General features: G+C 35.0%; 1 protein-coding gene across 1 annotated transcript in view; it reads right to left on the bottom strand.

Annotated features, from left to right (window-relative positions):
* The window catches only part of LRRC63 (leucine rich repeat containing 63), a 69,096-nt gene that overhangs the window by 9,680 nt on the left and 36,544 nt on the right, over positions 1-22,872 (bottom strand). The window contains exons 8-11 of the mRNA XM_014789935.2: positions 22,592-22,690; positions 17,708-17,844; positions 6,552-6,635; positions 1,715-1,954 (exon numbers count right to left, since the gene is read on the bottom strand). Coding sequence (XP_014645421.2) covers positions 1,715-1,954; positions 6,552-6,635; positions 17,708-17,844; positions 22,592-22,690 — 560 coding nt within the window. The remainder of the gene's footprint in view (positions 1-1,714; positions 1,955-6,551; positions 6,636-17,707; positions 17,845-22,591; positions 22,691-22,872) is intronic.

The raw sequence follows: 22,872 nt of genomic DNA, 5'->3' as shown, positions 1-22,872 counted from the left end.
GTGTATAATTGTCTGTTTAGCCCATGCACCAAGTTAATTTCAACTATTACACTTTTAGTTTCTAGAATTTCATTTCATTTAAAATTTCTTTTTCATATTTGCCTGGTCACATTTGATGGTCTTTTCCTCCTTAATTATTTTTAAAATTATATTTTATTTCTTTAAACACTTCAAGTAGATATTTCATATTCTGTTATCAATTCTAATACCTTAGATCCTTGGAGATTTGCATCTGTTGATTGTTTTTGCTGATTCTACTCTTGGTGGCTTATTTCCTCATGTCTTTGGAAATTTCTTTAAATTGTGAGATAATATTCATTTGAACTTAATTATCTGGAATCTTCAAAGTCTAAATTGATAACGTTTCTCTCAGAAACGTTTGTTCTTCTGGAAGAGACATATTCACTGCTCTGGGACCACTTAGTTCATTTTTGGGTACAGATTTGACTCAGAAATGTCAGATTCAGTTTCCCTACTTTGTGGTGCATTCAAATCTCTTGGTCCCATATCTGTTTACCACTCACTAGTTAGGTCTTAATTCTTTTAAAAAATTTTTTGTCCTTGGACATTTTTCTTACTTTCTCGTGTGCATTCAAATCTTATGAGCATTGACATTTCAGTGCATTAAAATTGAAAACTTCGGGCCTGGTTCCTTTTTTTTTTTGTGAGGAAGATCAGCCCTGAGCTAACATCCAAGCCAATCCTCCTCCTTTCTTTTCCTTTTTTCTCCCCAAAGCCCCAGTAGATAGTTGTCTGTCACAGTTGCACATCCCTCTAGTCGCTGTATGTGGGACACTGCCTCAGCATGGCCAGACAAGGCGTGCGTCAGTGCACGCCCAGGATCCGAACCCAGGCCGCCAGTAGCAGAGTGCATGCACTTACCCGCTAAGCCATGGGGCCGGCCCCGAGCCTGGTTCCTTTTTTATTGGCAGATTTTTAATCACCTTTTTAAATTTCTCCAATGTTTACCAGTCTGTTCAGGTTTTCCTGCCTTTTATTGAGTCAATACTGGTAATTTATATACTCCTGGGAAGACATTTTACTTAGGCATACAACTAATATTTGTTAAATCAATAATACAAGCACTGATGATCAATACTGCAGTAAAAATAGTTTTATACCATCTGAAGTAAGTGAGATAAGCCTGAGTGGACTGAAAGTGTGGGGTTTAAGAACCCCAGTCCTGAGAGTAGGCAGTGATTCTCACACTAGTCATTGATGGTGTGAGTCTAGTCTCACACTAGACTCACACTAGTCTTCCCGAGGAAGAGAGGTTGCCCTATGCGTGTCTGCTGTATTCCAGGTCTCTAAGAAGTGAGAGTAGAGTAAAGCATTGTCCTGCATAGTGTGCCTGGGACTAGAGAATCTTTTCTTGGAAGAACCTACTTCTATGACCTTAGTAATTCATAGAAAAGATTTATACCACAACTGTGTAGATGTTGCCAGCCACACTTCAGCAATCTATACCTCACATTGGATTTAAGTAATAACTTGAGAATATTAGAAGATGGGCTGAATTCAGACTACATTACAATGCCTGCAGAGCCTCAAGGAGCAATTTGAAGAACTGTGTGTATATTTTGGTGTGTGGTGTGGGGTACGTGTGTGTGTGTGTGTGAATGTGTGTGTGTGTGTTTTAGTAGTAAAACTGTCATCTGGGCCTGTAATGAAGAACATTTCAAATCCTTAAAAGAGGGCTTCAGAATTTGCTCACCATTTTAGTAACTTTTGAATTTTCCCTGGGATCACATCATAACGTTTCCATAGATTATTTTTTAAAAAGAACAAAGAAGTAAGTTGAGTAAGACTCTGTGGACTATTCAAAGAGTTTTCTCTCCAAAGACTAGGATGAGTATAATTATTCTCAAACAGGATACTTTTCAGGTTAAGCTTCAAAATTCCAGGTGGAAAAGCAGTCAGGTCATTCCCATCAACAAGCAATTTTTCAAGTGATCTGCAAATAAAGGAAACTATATTTTAAAAGGTATCCATGCAATTTATAATACTGAAGTAAAAATCTGTCCCAATGGTCTTGAAAATTGGTATTAAACTTAGTAGCAATAAAATACAAATGTTTAAGTATTTCCTTAGAATCAAGAGAATTAACTTAAAAAGCAACTGAACCCGTGTGTTATTATGCAAATAAGTGCATTTGTGTGAATAATAAAGTTAAAGCATGTATTTCAGGTCTTTGCAACATGTCATCACTATGGGAAAAGAAATAATATTCACAAACATTGCAAGAGGAATGAATGTTACATTACATAAAATACAATGTAGTATAGTATAATGATACAAAGAAAAAATATATTTTCACAGACAAATTATACACCAATGCATATTTTTTCATTCAAGCCCTATTAAAACAGTGAAATTAACACATCAAAAGGTATTATGTGTTATATTGTACTTTAACTTTTCATCACCTGAGTCCCCTTGGTTTTTACTGTGTCAGTTGCTTCTAATAACTCTTATTCCTTTACTCAAAGAGAATCAACATTACTGATTTTCTCATTTTATAGCACATCCCTTACAGGACATTTGGTCCCGTCCAAAATGTCAATAAGACATTTGGTCCATAAGATATTTGGTCGACACCAAAAGGTCCTTGATATTTGCAGGACCATTTGGTCCTGTCCAAACTGTCCATCAGACATTTGGCCCATGCCAAAACATCCTCAATATCTGGTCATATTTAGTCCATACCAAAAGTTCCTTGATATTTGCAGGACCATCTAGTCTTGTCCCAAGTGTCCATTAGACATTTGGTCCATGCCAAAAGCTTCTTAATATCTGGTCATATTTGGTCCTGTTGGAAACATCTATGGAGAGATTAGGTCCATGTCAAAAGATCCTTGATATTTGGTCCCATCCAAAACCATTCGGCATGGACCAAATATGCTGATGGGTGTTTTGGACAGGACCAAACGTTAAGGATCTTTTGGCATGGACCAAATTTCTGATAGACCAAATGTCTTAGGGACATTTTGGAGAGAACCAAATATCAAGGACCTTTTGACACGGACCATATGTCTTATAGATGTCTTGGATAGGATCAAATGTCTGTTAATGCACTTGTCTTGATGGTGTTTTTTACAGTCACTTATCTCCTTTTTAATTAGTGTGGGAAACAGGCAGAAAAGTGTCTGTTCATGGGGGAACATATGAAAATCAAATCAAAGGCTAGTCCAACTTGTCAAATGTGTTGGGGTGAAGAGGCTGACACACGGCCTTCAGGTAACAAGCAGCTGGGGGCCCAGAGGTTTTCATTTGCAGTCTAGTTTCACATCTCTTACCCACACGATTCAAGTTCTTTAATTATGACTCCTGTTCACAACATTAAAACATGGTCAAAGCAGGTCATTATTTGAAGCAAGGAGGTTAGGAAGATGGCGTCTCAGCTATCTTCATCCCTCAACCACAGTTTGACTATTGCACTTCTCACAGTCTGCAAAAGGTAAGGGAGACCCCAGGCTCTGCTTCAGTCCTGAAGGAGAGAGCTGGCATGGTCACTTTTTTCCTCTACATCAAACACAAGCCTCAGGGCCAGCAGCAGAGAACAACCAGAATTAGGGTGGTGCTCTCTAGGGAAACGCCAGTGAGGGTCTCCAGAACACCCACGGATGAGGCTGCCCCTGCCTGAGTTGATTTATCTGAGAGGCCCCACCAGTTTGGGTGCACCCTTCCTCTCAGTGAGTTCTGGGGGAGCTCGGTAGGCTAAACAATCTTTAAAGCTAGAGGAGCTCCATGTTTAGACAGCCTTTGCAGCTGAGCATCCTAGGAAGCAGAGAAACTTCCTCCTGCTACACCACTGACGCTCTCGGTGCCCTGAATGATGCTCTGATACTGCCATTGGACCTGGCAGAAGACAGAGCAGCCAGAGGAGAAAAACAAAACACACGGAATAGTGTTCCTGAAGCAAGCACATTCTGTGGAGACAGACAAAAAGTTGGAGCGGGGGGCAGGAGAAACAATGAGAGGCAAATATGGCACGTGCATACACGCACTCACACACACACACAAAGACTTTCTTAAAACCAAAATACACGATTTGTAAAGCTCAAAAAATTAAGTGGGTGAACTGAAGAAGAACATGGTCTTTGAGGAGATCTGAATTAGAGGCAAAAACAAAGTAGAAGAAATAACTCAGAGTAAAACTATAGAGAAAAATCATGAGGAAAGATATAAATGCTGTAGACAGATACAGGAGACCTAAGATAAAATTAAAGGCATTGCAGGAAGAGAAAATGAAATAAATGGAGGAGGAGAGGCAATAATTAAACATATTACCTTAACTAAAAACAACACTAGAGCTGGCTACCTAAGAGCTCGTTTAATTCCAGGGAAGCTAGGTTAAAAAAAGAAAGACACACTCTTAAGGATAATCTGATAAAATTCTCGAAGATGAAGGATTATGAGAAAAATCTCAGTCTTTCCAGATAACAATAAGAACTACTTACAAAGAGAAAGAAATCAAGCTGGCCTCAGGTGCCTCGTCTGCGACACTGGAAGCTAGAGGAGGACGTGCTGATGGACACTGCTTGTGAGAAGGGCTGCAAGGCAAGACTGCCCACCCATTCGAGACACCATGTATCTACCAGGATTAAAGGTTCAGAGAGAAAATCATGCACGTACTCCATCTGACGAAAATAAATAAAGAAAATCTCTAAAGGGCCAATGAATCAAAGGAGACATCTCCAGGTTGAAGAGGAGATGAAAGGAGTGCAGTAAGCAATGAATCTTGAAATACACAGAGTTAAATATAAACGGGGAATGACTGAAAATGCTTGTGAGAGCTAAGTGCTAAATAAATAGTCTTCAAATAAAAAGAGACAAAATGCAAAGGGAAATGCTAATGAGAATCTGAAACAAAAGTTTCTAAACTCTCTCAGCAAAACCTAGAGTTAGATAAGGGGTGAATGCATTTGGAGGGAAAGTGGGAAAATAAAAGTATTCTAAAGGGCTCAACTACTGGTGGAAGGCAGCAGTGGGGAGAAAGATCATCATGGTGGGGGAACTAGCTTACATCTTGCTTTTATAAAATATTAAAGAAAAACATGTTTGTTTGTGAGTTTGGGGAAAGGAAAGATAGCCATTAAGACTGGGAAAGTACAGTAGAGTTCCAAAATTAACAAGTGAGAAAAAAGAGAACAAACAGCATCCTGAAAGAAAAATCACATACACACACAAAAAGGAAAAACGAAAAGGAGAAAGTAAGTAATTAGTAAATACAAAGTAAAATAAAAGACAAAAAGATAAATAAATCAGTCATAACAAATGCGAAGAGGCTGAAATCCCCTTTTAAAATACAAAGATCGTCACATAGAGATTAAATAATTGGTATAAATATTTTAAAAGCAGAGATAAAATTATCTCGTTTTACTGAAGATAAATGCTCCTAGAAAACTCAACCAGAACTAAGATAATTTGGTTACATAGCTTGATTTTAAATTAATGTAAAGAAGTACATAGCTTTTCTCTATTCTGCACTGGCAATAGTCAGGTAGAAATGGAAATCAGAGAAAATATTACATTCATAGTAGCAACACAATTATAAAATACTTAGAGAAGGTTAGTAAGAAAGATAAAGAACTTGTATGAAGCGAGTCATAAATTTTTAGGAAGAACATAAAACAAGATCTGAACAAATGAGAAAATACATTTTGTTTCAGGACAGAAAAATTTATTATCATCAGAAATGTAAATTCTTCAACATTTACATGTAAACAGTGCAATTCCAGTCAAAATCTCAATTTGATGTCTGTGTTTTTTGGGGGAGGAGGGGCTTCGAATTATCTTAAAGATCACGATTTAAAGAGAATAGTTAAAAGACTATTGAAAAATAATCTCCCTACTAGTTATTAAAAATTATCCTAAAGTCGTAATAAAAATAGTATGGTTACTGTCCCAGAAGGACATAGATGAACCTCAGAGATTTTTTAAAAATTAATGTGAGGGGCTGGCCCCCTGGCTTAGTGGTTAAGTGCGCGTGCTCCGCTGCTGGCGACCCGGGTTCGAATCCCGGGCGCGCACCGAAGCACCACTTCTCCCGCCATGCTGAGGCCGCGTCCCACGTACAGCAACTAGAAGGATGTGCAGCTATGACATACAACAATCTACCGGGGCTTTGGAGGGGGAAATAAATAAATAAATAAAATCTTTAAAAAAAAAATTAATGTGAGAAAGAATTAGATCTTAGTATTAAAATTACACTGTGTATTATTAGCACTTTGTATATATGTACTTCCTTACAAAGAATAAATAAAACTGATAATAACTGCAGGTGCACACATGAAAAATGGACAAAAGTAGTTTGTCATTCTATTAAGTGGGCATCAGTAGTGTCCTTTAAATAATTACTGAAAATGTTATATATTAAAAATACTATACACCAATCATTCAAATTACCTTTTGGTAAACTTCACGCTTTACATATTATGCTTTACAGCTATTAAACAAATGAAAAGACTCAATCGTCACCATCATGATCATCATCAAATATACCCTTAAGGGGCCTATGACTTTGTGTGTACTTACTACTTCCAAAATACCTGAGTTTCTGGATTTCATTTGGAATAAAAGCAATATTATTGTAGGAAATATCAAATGTCTCAAGATGGAACAAGGAAAATAACCTTAAATAAAAAGAAAAAATGATTATATGTTTGTCATTACTGGGCATAAATAAAGAATCAAATACTTGAATATAGGTAGAAGTACAGAGAAACTGTATTTTTCTAAGATCTTGAAATTTATATTGACTTCTTTTCATTATAGGTAGTGTAATTACAATGAAAGTTCCTAAAAATTATTCATCTATCCCTTCAGACTGGTTTGAATGTTTGGAGTAGAAAAGCCCTGTCTAGAAAAAGCCACCTGAGAAATTCCTAACAACATTTAGATATAATTTTTCCTGATTGCTGTATTAGTTTCCAAGGGCGACATAAAAAATTAACACAATCTGGGCAGTTTAAAACAACAGAACTTTATTCTTTCACAGTTCAGGAGCCCAGAAGTCCGAAATCAAGGTGTCGGCTGGAGGCTCTGAGGGAGAAACTATTCTTTGCTTCTCTCCTAGCTTCTGGTGGTTTCTGGCAATCCTTGGTGTTTCTTGCTTTGTGTCAGCATAACTCCAATCTGTGCCTTTGTCTTCACATGGCCAGAGTGCCATTTATTGGATTTAGAGCCCACCCTAATGCAGTATGACCTCATATTAACGTAACTAATTATATCTGCAAAGATCCTATATCCAAATAAGGTCACATTCTGAGGTTCTGCATGGACACGAATTTTTGAGGGACACTATTCAACCTAGTGTAGTTGCATTAAGATTTTCCTAGTGAAACATCTTTGGTCTTTCTTTCCATTAAGCTAAGAACTTAAAAGTAAGAACCAAAGAACACAAAGATTCTGTAACACGGAGAGCCCTGTCTCCTAGGAGGTGGGAGTTGGAGTTGCTTCTTAAAGACTGAAATTGAAGAACTAAGCGGGACATTTACCAAAATCCCTCGTACATATCCCCCTTTTTGTGTATACTGTTCTCAAATACCTTTCTGTTTCCCATATAAATAAAAGATGACAAATTACTTGCATAATTATTAATTGAAGCATCATGAGCACAATATTTCATTAACTTCCTATTATCTTAGCGTGGCATATAATAGTCCTCAGGATGTGGCCTCAGACCACTTGTCCAGCTCACCTCTCACACACCCGCCCCATATTCATTGACGGTCCAGCATTTATTTGCTAAAATTCCCTGAATTAGCCAGTTCTCACATATCTCCCAATACCGACCGTATACAATTCCCCCAAACTTGACTCTTCTATCAGTGTCTTCATTTTTTAAGCCTTGGCTCAGATATCACCTCTTCCAAGGAACTCTTCTGGAATCTTTCAGTCCAGGTAAGCTGCCTCTTCTGTACCTCTCTGCTTACCTCTACCATAGAACTTATCACATTGTGTCATAATTGTCTCCTAAACTATGAGGTTCTGGAGGCCAAGGATTCAATTTTACATTTTTATATATCCAATGCTCTGCACAGTGCCTACATGATAAGTGCTTAGTAAATCTCAATTGAATGAGAGCAATGGTGATCCCAGTTACCTTAAAATCATTTGCTCTGAGAAATTAATGAGAATGAACAGAAAAATAAAAGAAATGCCTTTTCAGTTCAGTGTTCTTCTCAGACTTCTTATCATCTCTGTAAAGAAAATGTTAATACCATCTGTTCCATTTTTCAGTTCAAAATTATGTTATTTTATTTTATTGGCCTCAGGCAGTTTCTAGAATCATTTTGTCTTCCCTTATTACTTCAGTACTGGCAAACTAGTCTGGTTCCAGGCTTTTACCACTGATGTTATATTCCTGTTGATCATGATATTTAATAGCGCTTGCAGACAGCTTTGAAGAAGCTAATTAAGAAACTTCATAGGTTCTAGAGTTGAAATTTACCTCATCTATATATATGATTTTAGAGAGAAAATCTGTTTAGACATCAGTTTGGTTTGATACTTTATACCCCACTAGCACCAAATCTATCATAATTTTTAGATGTGTAGAATGTTTTACATTTATTTCATTGCTTTATTTATCAGGACATCATTGAGCAATGAGCGACTTAAACTAAAGCCCTGCTGATGGCTTGGAAAATTAGGCTAGCATTAATAATTGCATATAATACCGTTAATCACCACCATGGCAATATAAATATCATTTATCGAGAGCCTACTATGTGCTCATGGCAATTTAGAATGATCTTTCACTGGACCACTGCAAGACTGTTAATATTTTTTACAGATTAAAAATCTGAAGCTACTGGGCCAGCCCCATGGGGTAGCAGTTAAGCGCGTGTGCTCCGCTGCTGGCGGCCCGGGTTCGGATCCTGGGCGTGCACCTACACACCGCTCGTCAGGCCATGCTGTGGCGATGTCTCACATAAAGTGGAGGAAGACAGGCACGGATGATAGCTCAGGGCCAGCCCTCCTCAGAAAAAGAGGGGGATTGGCATGGATGTTAGCTCAGGGCTGATCTGCCTCACACACAAAAAAATTGGACGCTACAAGAGATTAAGTAACTTACCCAAGTCAATATGAAGTTAAATATAGCTAGCCCTTTCTTTCAGATATATGAATACAACATAATTTAATCCCTATCTTTAATCAATAACAATATGGGGAAATAAATGTGTACATTTCCAGAATCAGCTCTTACTACAGGGTTCTCAAGTATGTTGTTAGGCTCTTTGTTCTAAATAGCTTCTTTTTCCCAAAGAACATACTTGCTAATTAAATCAAATTGAATCAAAGAAGTAAAGTGAAAACTTGATTCTGTTAGTTAAAAGTAGCAATTCTCATGTCATTTTTCTCCTGCTATCCACTGAGAAAAAGTTTTTTACCTTTGTGACAGTTATGTTTGCATAACCTCAGGTTTGAGTCTAAAAAATTGTTTTGGCAGTAAATAGTATTTGTTCATGAAATATGTGCTTTTCTGTGTTCAACTGAAAGGATAATGACATCATCAGAATGTGCATCTTTCCTTTTCTTTCTTCTTCTTTTTTTCTGTCCTTTCCTTTTCTTGTCTTTTCTATCCCAAAGCTTTGGGAAAAAGAAGAAACCTTTTAGATTTTTGAAATGATTCATTGTCTTTATTTTACAAGAGAATTAAAAAGACAAATCAAAGAGCTTTTCCTGGTTACAAAACTCCAAACATAACACGGGAGAATTGATTATACCTTCATATAGGTATAATAAGGGGCATAACTGTAACTATAAGGGGCATACCTAGGATGAGAACCCAGTTCTTTCTGCCTCCAAACCCTGGGCTTTCCTATCTCCATGGTGCTTCATACTTTATGCTCTAAGCCAGTCAAAGCAAAATATTAGGAACAAAAATTTAGGCCTCAGTGAATTTGTGCTTTAACCAAATAGACTTTTTTTTTCCTTATTTACTTCTAATTTGGCCTACATTGCCACAATCAACCGTTACATAATTTAAAAAATATTGGATATTTTATTTTGTTTTAGAAATTTAGGTCAAGGGGGAAAATCTGTTGAAATAATTAAAAGAATTTTTAAAAGAATTTACTAGATTGTGTCTAATTTTTATGACATCCTTGAAAACAGGTGCAATTTTTCTCATCTTTCAGGTAGAAACTGCAGTCAAGATTGGGTCAGTAGCTTGCCAAAGTTTGTAGCATCTAAGATGCAGAGCTTGGCTCAGAAACTACCTTGCTTTTTCCACTATGTCACTGTGAGTCTCATGAAACTGGAAAGATCTAGTTAGGAATGCAAATAGCAAAAGACCTCCATCATATTTTTAGAATAACTTTGAGAAGTCACCAAAATAATATATCTTGGAATAAACATATATTTTTAAAAAACATAGGAACAGTAAGAAAAATTTGGACTAATAATGACAAAAATAGGAAAAAACCTTTTTAAATACAATGCTTAGCCAATAAAATAAACAACCATTTTTTCTATGTTGAATAAATCTAGAAAAAGTATCTATCTTAATTTAAATCCTAACACTATGATTTCAAACAAATTAGGTAACCAACTATTTTATTTAAGAAAATACTGCTAAAGTTTATTTGAACTGCTAAATTTATACTGCTAACTTATTTTATATATGTGTGTGTAGTTTATTGACTGTCTCCCACTATGAGAATGTAATCTCCTCAATAGTAAAACTTTTTGACTGGTTTTGTATTAGTTTTCTATTGCTGCCATAACAAATTGCAACACAAATTTAATGGCTTAAAATGATGCATTTATTATCTTATAGGTCAGAGTCTGGCATGGGTCTCCCCATACTAAACTTAAGGCATCATCAGGGCTGCACTCCTATCTGGAGGCTCTAGGGAGAATCTGTTTCTTTGCTCATTCAGATTGTTAGCAGAATTCAGTTCCTTTTGGCTGTGGAGCTGATGTCTCAGTTTTCTTGCTGGCTATAAGCTGAAGGCTGTTCCCAGGTTCTACAAACTGTCACATTCCTTGACTCATGGCCCCCTCCCTCCATTTTCAAAACCAGCAACAGTAAGTTAAGTCTTTTGTTTTTGTTTTTGTTCTTGTTTTGTGAGGAAGATCAGCCCTGAGCTAACATCCATGCCAATCCTCCTCTTTTTTTTTTGCTGAGGAAGACCGGCTCTGAGCTAACATCTATTGCCTATCCTCCTCCTTTTTTTTTCCCCCAAAGCCCCAGTAGACAGTTGTATGTCATAGTTGCACATCCTTCTAGTTGCTGTATGTGGGAAGCAGCCTCAGCATGGCCGGAGAAGCGGTGCGTTGGTGCGTGCCCGGGATCCGAACCCGGGCTGCCAGTAGCGGAGCGCACGCGCTTAACTGCTAAGCCATGGGGCCAGCCCAGCAAGTTAAGTCTTCATTTTGCCTCTCTCTGACCCATGCTTCTGCCTCCCTCTTCCATTTTTAAGAGCTCATGTGATTAGAGTAGGATCACCCAGATAATCTAGGATAATCTTCCTATTTTAAGGCGAGTTTATTAGAAACTTTAATTTCATCTCCAGTCTTAATTCATTTTGCCATGTAATATAACATATTCACTGGCTGGCTGCCTCTGTCTTCCTGGGCTCCTGTCTCCACTCTTTGAGTCATCCTTCCTTTTTCATGAAAGTTAGCACACATTTGCAGGTGAATAGTTTTATCAACTTATTTCCTGCTTGTAGAATTTATGGAGTCTGACAGTCTTTTTTCATTTCATACTCTTTTTGCCCCTTTGATCAAAGCTGGAAGTGTTTCTGCTGGTATAAAACTTTCAAGAACCTTGTGGGTCTCCCACCCGTGTAGTGGGAATTCATTTCATGACACGTAAGGCTTGTCTATAGATCTTTCCTAGATATCCCCATCTCTATTTTTGGCTTTTGCTGAAATGGGTGAGGCCATGGGATACTAGTCTTTATAAAAAAGGAATGGAATACTGATACATACAACAACATGGTTGAATCTTAAAAATATTATGTTGAGTGAAAGATGTCAGACAAGTACAAAAAATGTTTGTCGTATGAATCAATTTATATGATTTTCTAGAACAGGCACAACAAATCTATGATGTTAGAAGTGTGGAGATTGACTGGAATGTCCATGAGGGAACTTTCTGGAGTAATAGAAATGCCCAATATTTTGTTTTGGATGATGGTTACACTGGTGTATACATGTATTAAACTCTTTGAATCAAATACCTAAGATCTGTGCATTATATTGTATGTAAATTATACCTCAAAAAATTTTTAGAAAGAAGAAAGAATAGGAGGCAAGGGGAAAAAATCCAGGGTACTAATAAGTACTTTTTTTATTGTGGTAGAATATATATAACATAAAATCTGCTATTTTAATCTTTTCTAAGTGTACCATTTAGTAGCATTGTGCAACCATCACCACTATCTATTTCTAGAAATTTTCCATCATCCCAAACAGAAATTCTACACCCATTAAACAATAACTCCCCATTCCTCCTTCTCTTCCCTACCCAAATCCCTAGTAACCTCTATTTCACTTTCTGTCTCTATGAATTTGCCTATTCTAAGTACTTTGTATAAGTGTAATCATAAGATATTTGTCCTTTTGTGTCTGACTTACTCTACTTAGCGTAATATTTTCAAGAATCATCTTTGTTGTAGCATATACCAGAATTTAATTCCTTTTAAAGGATGAATAATACCCTATTGTACGTATGTCACATTTTGTTTATCCATTAATCTGCTAATGTACATTTGGATTGTTACCACCTTTTGGCTATTGCAAGTAAAATAATTAGTTTTTCCATTGTCCTGTTGATGAACATTTGAATTGTTTCCTGTTTCAGGCTGTTATGAATAAAGCTGCTAAAGACATTCTCATAGACGTCTTTTTATTGAGGCTAAAATCTACCTTCTCCCTCTTACCTGTGAGTGACTGAGAGCTACTGAAAAAAATCACACAGTAATGTAGATTAGGGTTACTATAAATTCATGGTTTCCAGTCTCAGCAAAGCCCACATCATGTCTGTCAAAGTTTCATTTTTTGCATGCTTTGTTCTCTTTTGCGTTCCTCTCAAAATTAATACCAAATCATCACAACTGTCGTCTTCTCGGTCTTCACTCTTTCTGCTCTCAAAGATAATCTTAAGTCATTTCAGAGTAATCTTCAACTGATACATAGTAGGGGCTAAGTAAATCTTTGTTGACCAAGCAAATTTCCTATATCTTACCCATATAACTGTATATTTTCCATACTCATTCTTACTATCCACCTCCAGTTTTAGGAGATGAGGGTTAATCCTCCTGTTCAATATCAACATCTCCATCTGTGCCCATAACCCCTTTCTCTCTCACCTTTTGTGAAATTTTGCACCATCAGTCGTCCTTTCATATCTTCATTCTATCCCCTACTGGTTCCTTTCCATCATTCTGTGAATATGCCTAAGTCTTTAAAAAACAAATAACAACAAAAAGCATTTCTAAGATCCCACATTCCTTTGAGATTTTATCTAATCTCTCTCTTCCATATTGCATCCAAGTTTCTCCAAAGAGTGGTCTTCACTCTCCATTACCAGTTTCTCTCCTCCTTCCATTTCATCCTACCTCAGACTGGCCTTTATTCTCATCATTCCACTGAAACTGTTCTAATCTTTAATCTTACCAAGTTTCTCTATTGTATTCAGCACTGTTGGTAATCCTTTTTTGAAATAATCCACTTGCTTGGCTTCCATGATACATCTGGTTCAATTTATACAATTTGAGCATTTTTTATCAGCCTTTATAATTCCTTCTCCTCTGTCCATGCCTGAAACACTGGTATTTCTCCAGGAATATCTCCTCAGAAGATTGCTCTACACATTCTCCTTGGTTTCAATTATTATGTATTGATAATTCAAATCTTTTATCTCCAGCACAAAAAATGGTAATGGTAATAACAGCCAATTATATAATTATTTGGTTCACTGAATTTCACTCAATTTCATCCAGTTACTGCTCCCTAAGTCCTGCCACTCTATGTCATGTCTTCTTTGCTCAGCAAAACTATCCAACTTTGTGATAGGCAACATAATTCAGAACCAACTTATTAACTTAAAACTGAACTCATTATTTTCCTTCCTTCAAACCTTCTCAACTTTAGTCTTGTCACTCTCCTGCTTAAAACCTACCAATGGCTTCTCAATGAACTTAAAATCAAATATAAATTTCTTCACATGACCTGCAAGACTTCATAGAATGTAGCCCCTCTTAAATTCTTGAATCTCACCTGGGACCATACTCTCATCTCATTATATCCTAAACCACACTGGCTTTTTGTCAGCCTTTGAAGAGTCCAAGCTCTTACTTGCTTCACATATGTTATTCCCACCGTATGAAATATTATTTTCATCATTCTTAGCCTGGACTTGTAAGTTTCTGCTTAAATGCCATTTCCTCAGATAAGCTTTTCTTAGTGACTCACTTTAATTCACGTCCCTCCTGACATCTCTTCATAGCCCTTAGAATGTGTTATATTTATATATTTATTGTGACTTTTGTTAATATTCCTGTATCTTTCCCTGGATTCTAAACTTCATAAGGGAATGGATCATGACCCTTTCACTTCCCAATTTAAACCCAAGTCTTAGCACAGAACCTGGTATTTCATAAATACTCAATAAATATATTTTACATGATTGAATTATTCTGCTTTAGCTAGACATCTGGAGTCACCTTGACTTCTTTTTACCTTGACTTCTCTATTCCCTACACCTTCAATGTCTAATCAATACCAGATCTTGCAGATTTTACTTCAGTTTCTTAACAATTTGCTCCTTTTTCTCTGTGCTATTGTTGCTCTGATCCAAGTTCTTTTCATCTCTTGCCTGTACTACTATGATGGCCTCCCAGCTGGTCACCTTGTATTCTGTTTTATCCCCTCACATCCATCCTTCGCACTGCCACCAGCATGAGCTAAAATATAAGTCAGACTCCACCACTCCTCTATGGAAAACCCTTTAATGGCTCCTCATTGCATACAGCATAAAGTACAAACTCTTTGCCTTAGCTTACAAGGCCCCCAGATAATCTGGTTCCTGTTTACTGCACCAGGCTCATTTCTCACCACATCGCCTTGCTTTCTAAGCTTCAAAAACAGCAAACTGCTTGTAATTCCCATACCACATTATATAAGTTTCTTCACATCTCTCTTCTTTGCATACATGCTGTCACTTTTTTTAATTAATTAATTTATTTTTTGTGAGGAAGATTAACCCTGAGGTAACATCCCTTGCCAATCCTCCTCTTTTTGCTGAGGAAGACATGGCTAACATCCATGCCCATCTTCTTCTACTTTATATGGGACGCTGCCACAGCATGGCCTGACAAGCGGTGCATCAGTCTGTGCCTGGGATCCGAACCTGCGAACCCCTGGCCACCGAAGCCAAGTGCACGAACTTAACCATTACGCCATTGGGCTGGCCACTTTTGTTTGAAGAAATATCCACCCCATCATCATGCCAACCATCCCTTGCTCTCTCTCACCTTTAACCTGGCTAATTCATACTCATTCACACTTGGATCAAATATCATCTCTTCCAGGGAGTCATTCTGACTCTTCAGATTGGGTTACATGCAACTGCCTGGAATTTTACAATGTGCATCTTCATTAGTTTACTTTAATCAATTGTATTCAATTGTTTGCCTTCCCCCTAGGTGGTGAGCTCCTAGGAGCACCCAGTAGATACTTCATAAACATCTACTGAATTAATGACAAAAATGAAAATATAATATTCAAAGTTCATCAGTGCAATTGCTGGTAACGGTAATAACAGCCAATGATATAATTGTTTGGTTCACTGCATTTCACTCAATTTCATCCAGTTACTGCTCCCTAAGTCCTGCCACTCTATGTCAGGTCTTCTTTGCTCAGCAAGCTAGAGTTCTGACAACAATCTTTAAACACAAAGAATTCAACACCCTCATTTCTCACTATATAAGTGTCCTCTATGTGAGTTTTCATCTAAAAGCTCCGCAAATTAACATTTTCACATATGTCAGAGCTTGCTCTAAATCTTCTCTGAGGTCAATAAAGTTAATCCCCCTATTAATTACTATAATAATTATATTATTACTATTCCCATATTTCCCATTGTGCTTTTCATTCTTGGCTTCAATATGCTGTCAATCTTCCTTTGATTTGCATACATGTCCTATGTTATTTAATAAAAAATATATTGCCTTATTTTAGAAACTGATATTTTTGAGAAATAGCTCCTTAAAATTTTTTGATTATAACCAATAGTTCAAACTAATTTGCCTAATCTCTAAACAATGAACAATGTTGACCCTTTAATTATGATCAAATTTTAGCTGCTATAGGAATTTTTACATTTTGTTTAAATGACAGTTGTGGTTATTTAAAGTACATAATTATAATTATAGATTATCCAGTATGAATTCACGTTTAGATGCATATATATATACATACATGTATGTAGTTGTGCGTGTGTGTGTGTGTGTGTGTGTGTATATATATATATATGTAGGGGTGTGTGTGTATATTTATATACACACAGAAACAATTATAGATATGTGTGTACACACAGATTAGTATACATACATATATTACTTAGCTCTGTCCACTGAGAGCGTCTAGAAGCAATATCATCTCAATAGCAACGAGATGCACTCATTGCTTGGTTTTTAAATACCATCCTCCAATAAAAAGGAAACAGGGTTTCCTTAGAGAAATGGCTAATTCTAGTATCAAGGGAGAGAAAATACAATTCATGTTACTGTGGAAAAACATAGATGAGTCAAAAAGAAATAAAATACCCATAATGCAGTTCTTACTTCCTTAGTGTTTCTTTTTATATATATTGTGTGTAACGTGTGATGTGTATATGTGTATTTTTATACAGAAATGGTATAATTTTTACATACTTTTTAATTCTTTTAAATGATTGAATAGTTTTAGAGTGTATGAATGTAGAATTTTTTGCACTGTTATTTCCAAACAATGCTAGGTGAACTAACTTTATAAGTGAATTTTGATGTACTTCGTTAATTACTATAAGAATCTTCCATTGCAAAATGTTGTTCAACTATTTACAAGTCCCTGTCCCTTTGCCCTTAACCTACATTCGATTTGTTAAGCTCTATCTGGAAGGGGTATCTTGTTTTGGCATTCGGTTAAGGTTTTTGTTTAAAACTTTCATTAGGAGTTAAATAATTACCAGTCCATATAGAGGAAAAAATCCATCTCTTTTATACCCAAAATCAACTTTCCTATTAGAGTTTAAAGGATCTTAGGTACCATACAGGATAATTTCTTAGTTTTAGATTAGGAAATTGAGGCTGAGAATGGTGAAATGACTTTCTTCAGATCAAATAGATAATTATCAACTTGGAAGTTAAAAGTCTAGATTTCCTAATTCCAAGTTCAGTGTTCTGTCCTTATCCACAAAGGCTGTTAAGGGAGAAGTGCAAGGTTCTCACCTGAGCTTCTTTATATGATTTGTGTTCGTTGGATCTCTAGATGTGTATTCACTAGCCCCATATTATTTGCCATCTAGATAGCTGGTAGGATTATTTTTAACACAATAATAAGAAGAAAATCAGCTAATTGAAACAGAATAAGAATTATTAAATGGCTAAAAAGTTGCTAGCTTCTTTCAAAAAGGAAATTGATCCTTTTCTAAATTATAAGCTCTTTATTTTCTGTGTTTATAATCTCAGACTATCAAACTTACCCAGGAGGAAGAGTAGTAATCAAATTAAAGGCAACGTTGAAAACTCTAAGGAACTTAAGTTGTTGAATTTCAGAAGGAATTTCTTTGATAGGATTACTTCTCAGGTTCAGTATTTGTAAATTCTGAAGACAAAGTATCTGAGGCACAGAAAAGAGAAACAAAATGAGTAGAATAATAAAGTATGCAAATCCCTGTTTGTTATGTTTTATAAACCGTTTGAACTAATGTAGTAGCATCAGTATAGTAACATTAATTGGCTGTATCACATATCACAACAAATACCTTTGGAAAGCCTTCAAAACAACTGGCCAGCATTAATATGTATTATATGGTAAGACAGTGCAACTACTGTACTCATATACTCTTGACTCATGAATGGTTCTTTTCTAAATGGGAAAGTCAATATGTTTCATCAAGCTGATGGTTTCATAAGAGGCAATTTTGCAAAGAATGAGGGAGGAAGGAGATATCTGAAGAACCAGGAAAATAAGTTGAATTAACCTTACTAATCAGTGGGGTGTCAGGTATCATAGCCGGATTATTTTACTCTAATGTCATAGTAATTTTGCATACACTGATTTTTCATATGAAATTTAAAAATAGAATACACTATTTAAATCTATGATCTTTGCTTGATTAATATATTTGTTGCTCTCTGGTGAATCTTAATAAGGTCTTACATTAGCTCCCTTTTACATTAAATTAAACCTTTTCATCATAAAGATCTAAAATTGGTGGAGTAGGGAATGCTCATTCTTGTAATCAAGAAGTATAAGTCCTCCAAGTTTGTTTTTCCTTTTTGAAGATTGTTTTGGCTGGAAAATGCTTTTGGCTTGGAAATGCGAGTCCCTTGCATTTCCATGTGAACTTTAGGATCAGCATGTCAAATTCCACAAAAAAGGCAAGTTGTATTTTCATAGAGATTGCAATGAATCTGAAATTACTCTCTCAATTTGAGAGTAATTGCCATCCTAAAAATATTAAGTCTTCAGATCCATGAACATGGGATGTCTTGCCATCTAAGTAAGTCTCTTAATTCTTTTAACAGTGTTCTATAATTTTCACAGTATAAGTTTAGTACTTTTGTTAAACCTAGTCCTAAATATTTTATTCTTTTTCATGTAAATAGAATTTTTTCTTAATTTTATTGTCAGGATTGTTTGTCACTAGTGCGTAGAAATACAATTGATTTTTGTATATTGATCTTGTACACTACAACATTGCTAAACTCATTCACTAGTTCTAATAGTTTTTTAGTGAATTCCTTCATGATTTCTATGTACAAGACCATGTCATCTACAACTAGAGATAGTTTAACTCCTTCCTTTCAAATCTATATGCCTTTTATTTCTTTCTCTTGCCTAATTGCCTTAGCTAGAAATTCCAGTAAAATGTTGAATAAAAGGTTCAAAAGTAGACATCTTCACCTTGTTCCTGATCTTAGAGGAAAACTTTCAGGTATTGTGTGTTTTTGTCAGGACAGGATGTCGGATTTTGTAAAATGTCTTTTTTCTGTCTATTGAGATAATTGTGTACTTTTCTCCCTTCACTACATTAATGTGGTGTATTACATTGATTGATTTTTGTGTATTTAACCAACCTTGCATTCTTGGGATAAATCTCACCTAGTCATGTTGTAAAATCCTCTTTATATATTTGGTTTGTTAGCATTTTGTTGAGATTTTTGAATCTATATTCATAAGAGATATTGTTCTGTAGTTTGCTTTTCTTTCCATATCTTTGTCTAGTTTTGGTACCAGTGTAATACTAGTTTAATAGTTTGAATTGGGAAGTGTTCCTTTCTATTCTATTTTTTGGAAGAGTTTGTAAAGGATTGATGTTAATTCTTCTTAAGACGGGTAGAATTCACCAATGAAGCTATCTGGTCCTAGACTTTTCTTTGTGAAAAGTTTTTAAATTACTATTGAAACTCTTTCCTTTTTATAGAGCCATTCGGACTTTGTATTTCTTCTTGAGTCCATTCTTGTGTCTTTTTAGGTATATGCCCATTTCGTCTAAGTTATCTAGTTAGTTGGTACACCGTTATTTGTAGTATTCTTTGAAAATTTTTTTATTTCTGTAAGGTTGGTAGTGATGTCCCCTCCTTCATTCCTAATTTTAGTTATTGAGTCTTCTTTTTTTCTTGGTCAGTCTATGTAAGGTTAGTCAATGTTATCTTTTCAAAGTAACAACTCTAGGTTTTGTTGATTTTTCTCTTTTTTTCTATTCTCTATTTCACTAATTTCTGTGCTAATTTTTATTATCTCTTTCCTTATTCTTTGTTTAGGTTGATTTACTCTCTTTTTCTAGTGGCTTAAGATGGAAGGTTAAGTTATTGATTTTTTCTTTTTTAATTCAGGCATTTACAACTATAAATTTCCCCCTGAACACTGTTATAGATGAGTCCTATAAATTTTGGTATGTTGTGTTTTCATTTTCATTCATCTCAAAGTATTTTCTAATTTCTCTTTTGATTTCCTCATGAATCATTGGTTATTTAAGAGCATGTTCTTTAATTTCCATACATTTCCAAATTTCTTTCAGTTATTGATTTCTAATTACATCCCATTGTAGCCAAAAATATATACTTTTTGTGATTTTCAATTCTTTCAAATTTATTGAGACTTGTTTTGTAGCCTAACATATGGTCTATCCTGGAAAATATTCCATATGAATTTGAGAATTATGTATTCTGCTGCTTCTGGTTGGAGGCTACCATAGATGCCTGTTAGGTGTAATTGGTTTATAGTATTGTTCAAATTTTCTATTTCCCTGTTGATCTTCTGCCTAGTTGTTCTATGCATTATTGAAAGTGGGGTACTGAAGTGTCTGACTATTATTGTTGAATTTTCTATTTCTTCCTTCAATTCTTTCACTTTTTGCTTTATATACTCTGGGGTTGTATTGAAAGTACATATATGTTTATAATTGTTATTTCATCCTGAGAGATTTACAAAATGTCCCTCTTTATCTCTAGTAACATTGTTTTGTTTTAAAATCTATTTTGTCTGATATTAGTATAGTCACTTCAGCTTTCTTTTGGTTGCCTTTGACAAGCAATATCTTTCCCCATACTTATACTTTTAATCTCTTTGTATCTTTCGATCTTAAGCATATCTCCTGTAGTAGCATGTCATTGGAGCTTGTTTTTTTAATCCAGTCTGACAATCTGTATCTTTTGATTGGATTGTTTGATGTATTCACATTTAATGTTATTATTGACATGGTTGGTTTTACATTACCATTTTACTTATAGTTTTCTATAAGTCTTATGTTCTTTCTGTTCCTCCCTTACTACCTTCTTTTGCATCAACTGAATATTTTTTAGTATAAACATTTTAATTACTTTAATGATTTTTTTTCACTATATACTCGAGTTATTTTCTTAGTGATTGCTTTAGTGGCTGTAACATACATTTTAACTTATCTGAATCTACTTCAGATTTACACTAACTTAATTCCAGTGAGATATGGACATGTTGTACCTAAGTAGTTCTATTCCCTCTTCCTTTTTTTGTACTATATTGTTATACATATTACATCCATATGTGTTACAGACCTAACAATACATTATTTTAATTAATTATTACTGTATATGATTTAATCTTTTAAAGAAGTTGAAAAAAGAAATGAGACCAAGTATATATTTATAGGGTTTGTTATTTTAAGCTTTTTATATACCATTTCTGCTTCTACCTTTTCCTATCCTAAACTATTTTAGTAGACTCTGTCCTCTGCCTGAGTCCACCGTCTTGAATATTCTATAAAACTTGTAATAATTTCAATTACCACACTTACACCAGCCTCTGGTCTTCTAATCATTGCATTTACACTATGCTAATAACTGGGCATCATTAGCCTACCCTGTGCCCTTCCAAACCTGGATATTTCCAACTTCATTGGAACATTTTATTTATAGCTATATAATACAGATCTGCACTTTAATGGCAAGTTTTATTGATTTCTTTCACTTTTTAAATGAACACTTTATAATTTACATCTGAAGAGCCTCCTTATATTTATACATTCCTTTTTAGTGGATAGAGTATTCTCTGGCAGGTACTTAAGCTTAATCTATGACTATTTAAAAGAAAGATTAAAATTATTAATGTGAAGAACTAAGATCCCTATATTCCTTGGGAATTCTTGCCAATTTGTCCTAGTCAAATTAATAAAACTGGTATTACGTATTAGAAAAGATAAAATAACTCTTCTAGTGAAAATAAAAACAATATTATAGAGAAATTATGGAAAATATATGTTTGAAATAGAAAGCAAGTCAATTTCTAGAAATCAATTCACTAAAAGTCAATATTCTGGAAGTCAATTCATAAAACAACCAATAATTCAGTGACCAATGAAGCAATGACTAACGATTGAAAATGTAATCAGTCTTAATTACTCATAATGACTCATTTATTTAAAATGATGCTGAATTAGCCCACCCCATATCTGATTATCCTTGATATGTTTTATTAAGCAGAATATCCTATTTCATCCTGTGATAATTAAAACTTGTTATATCTTCATATTACTGGGTCACTAAACTTTGTTTCTAAAGCTCCTGATTAACACATCGATAAGGTTTATCTTAGGTTTTATTCAAAGTTAGAAGAATAAAACATTTTATGTACATTGTATCATTATGAGAACATATTTGAGAGCCTAACTATATAACACAGTCTTTGAGGATTATGTCATGGGGCTTCCTAAGAAAGATGTATTGTATTTTTGGTGCTTCTGAAAATAAGACTTTTGGGATGTAATCCAAAATATATTTACTTTACAGTAACTCCATGGTATCATAAGCGTCTATTTTTAAATTACAACTATTATTCATAATAAGAAATTATTGTAATATACACAATAATAAAATGGACTCACTTCTGTGGGAAAGCAACTGATATCATTAAATGATAAGTTAAGATATACCAGTTGGAAAGCCAAGGGTGTTAAGTCTGGACAATTCAGGATAAAAAAGCCCTAAAAGAAAGTGATAAGAGGTTAATTATTAACAATGCACAAAATATTTTATACAAAAGTAAAAAAAATAATGAGCACATAATCTGAGTGACAGTATTTGACACAATATGCTAACAAGCCTATACTCATCTTCCATTCATTTATTTTAGTCTGCCATGATAATAACTTCTTAAATATGTAAA

Source organism: Ceratotherium simum, chromosome 10, assembly GCF_057802395.1.
Source record: "Ceratotherium simum simum isolate JZ-2026a chromosome 10, ASM5780239v1, whole genome shotgun sequence".
NCBI classification, from domain to species: Eukaryota; Metazoa; Chordata; class Mammalia; order Perissodactyla; family Rhinocerotidae; genus Ceratotherium; species Ceratotherium simum.
Note: the sequence above shows the minus strand (reverse complement) of the source record. Positions and strands in the feature narration are given on the sequence as shown.